Raw genomic sequence first — 1,750 nt, 5'->3', positions numbered from 1 at the left:
CTGACAAAGCAGGGGCAGGGTGCTCACGGCCTGCTTTGCGTTCCAACTTAGCTGTCTTTTTGTGTGACCTCGAGAAAGCCACTTCACCTTTTGAGCCTGAGTTTCTTCATCTATGAAATGGGCCTAGTAATAGCACCTACTATTAGAGGTTGTCAGACAAATTAAATGAGCTCATGTAGGCATTCAGCACTGTGACTGCCCCAGGACGTGAGCACCCAGATGTAACCATTATTATAGTTGTTATCATTTTTATTATTCTGTGCTGAGTTTGCAGAAGCTACCCAGTTAGTCAAGCATGACTCAATAATTTGTCGCCCTCACCTGACCCCGTAAACACATGTAGAGACCTTGGCTGATAAAGTCACACTGAGGAAATGCCCACTCTGGTCCTGAACACCCTGCGTGTCCCAAGGGGAGCCCCTGAAAGTCACAATCCCACCCAGAAGACAGAGCCTCCAGCTGGATGCTGAGGAAGCTTCTGGTCCGGGCCCTACCCCAACCTTGCAGAAGAACATCTTTTTTTCTTTTGGCTACACCACAAGGCATGAGGGACCTTAGTTCCCTGGCCGGGGACTGAACCTGGGCCCCGATCAGTGGAGGTGCAGAGTCCTAACTGCCGGACACCAGGGAGGTCCCAAGAGCATCTGCAGCGGAACAAGGGTGCCCGCACCCCACCTAATGCTCAGCAGGGTTTCTTGAGGGAGGCTTGAGCTCATAGCCAGAAAGGGCTTTGGGAAAGGCAAACCCAGATCTCATCACATAACAAAAATATCCCAGCCAGAGCCTTTCTGAAGATTCAGTGGCTGAGACTCCGCGCTTGCAACACACGGAGTGCAGGCTTGATCCCTGGTCAGGGAACTAAGATCCTGCAAGTCAAGCCATGCGGCTGAAAAAGAAAATTAAAATAACATAGTAACTTTAAAAAGGGCTTCCCTGGTGGCTCAGCAGTAAAGAACCCGCCTGCCAATGCAGGAGACTTGGGTTCAATCCCTGGGTCGGGAAGATCCCCTGGAGGAGGAAATGGCGACCCACTCCAGTGTTCTGGCCTGGAGAATCCCATGGATGGAGGAGCCTGGAGGGCTACAGTCAAGGGGGTTGCAAAGAGTTGGACACGGCTGAGCATGCACACACACAGAGAAATACAAACTTAAAAACAAAGATAACGACAGATAAGACTGATAATTTAATAAAACTGCCCCTCCACCCGTGCAATGGCCGCTGGGCTCCTGCGGCCCTAGGCACGGGCGGGCACTCAGTGCGGGGTGGGGGATGGGAGCCAGGAAGGAGGCGGGAGCCGGGCGTTCACCCTGCGCCCAGCCCGCGCGGCACGTACCAGCATGCACTTGATGGGGAAGTCCTTCAGGCCTCTGTTCCTCGGGGAGTCGAAGACCACGGGCAGCGTCCTGTGCGGGGCTTGGGTGTAGCCGATCTCCATCTCATCCTGCGCAGGGACGGGGCAGGGAGGCTGTCACGCCTGCTCCCGTCGCCCGGGGCAGGGCCGGGGGCTGGAGAACCATCTGCTCTCTCTCCCCGTGGGGTCAAGGGCAAATGCACTGGGTTATTCAACCCCAGAAGAGGGGCTCTGGGAAAGCAGAGCTTACTGTCCTGTACTTGAATCCACGTGCAGCGGAATCAACCTGGGTGCCCTTCACTCTTGCTCCTGATGGGTGCCAAGGACGGGCCCTGAGCTTGAGGGGCAACCCAAGAGCTGGGCGTTCAGCACCCAGAGCTAGGAGGGGAGGGGAGGGAG

At 55.4% G+C, this 1,750-nt stretch overlaps 1 protein-coding gene across 1 annotated transcript in view; it reads right to left on the bottom strand.

Moving 5' to 3' along the window:
• PADI4 (peptidyl arginine deiminase, type IV) overlaps positions 1-1,750 on the bottom strand; it is a 28,503-nt gene that overhangs the window by 11,005 nt on the left and 15,748 nt on the right. Inside the window, exon 11 of the mRNA XM_010830215.1 lies at positions 1,334-1,441. Within this exon, the coding sequence (XP_010828517.1) occupies positions 1,334-1,441 (108 nt within the window). The remainder of the gene's footprint in view (positions 1-1,333; positions 1,442-1,750) is intronic.

This window comes from Bison bison, unplaced genomic scaffold (genome assembly GCF_000754665.1).
Source record: "Bison bison bison isolate TAMUID 2011002044 unplaced genomic scaffold, Bison_UMD1.0 scf7180017864516, whole genome shotgun sequence".
Taxonomy (NCBI): domain Eukaryota; kingdom Metazoa; phylum Chordata; class Mammalia; order Artiodactyla; family Bovidae; genus Bison; species Bison bison.
Note: the sequence above shows the minus strand (reverse complement) of the source record. Positions and strands in the feature narration are given on the sequence as shown.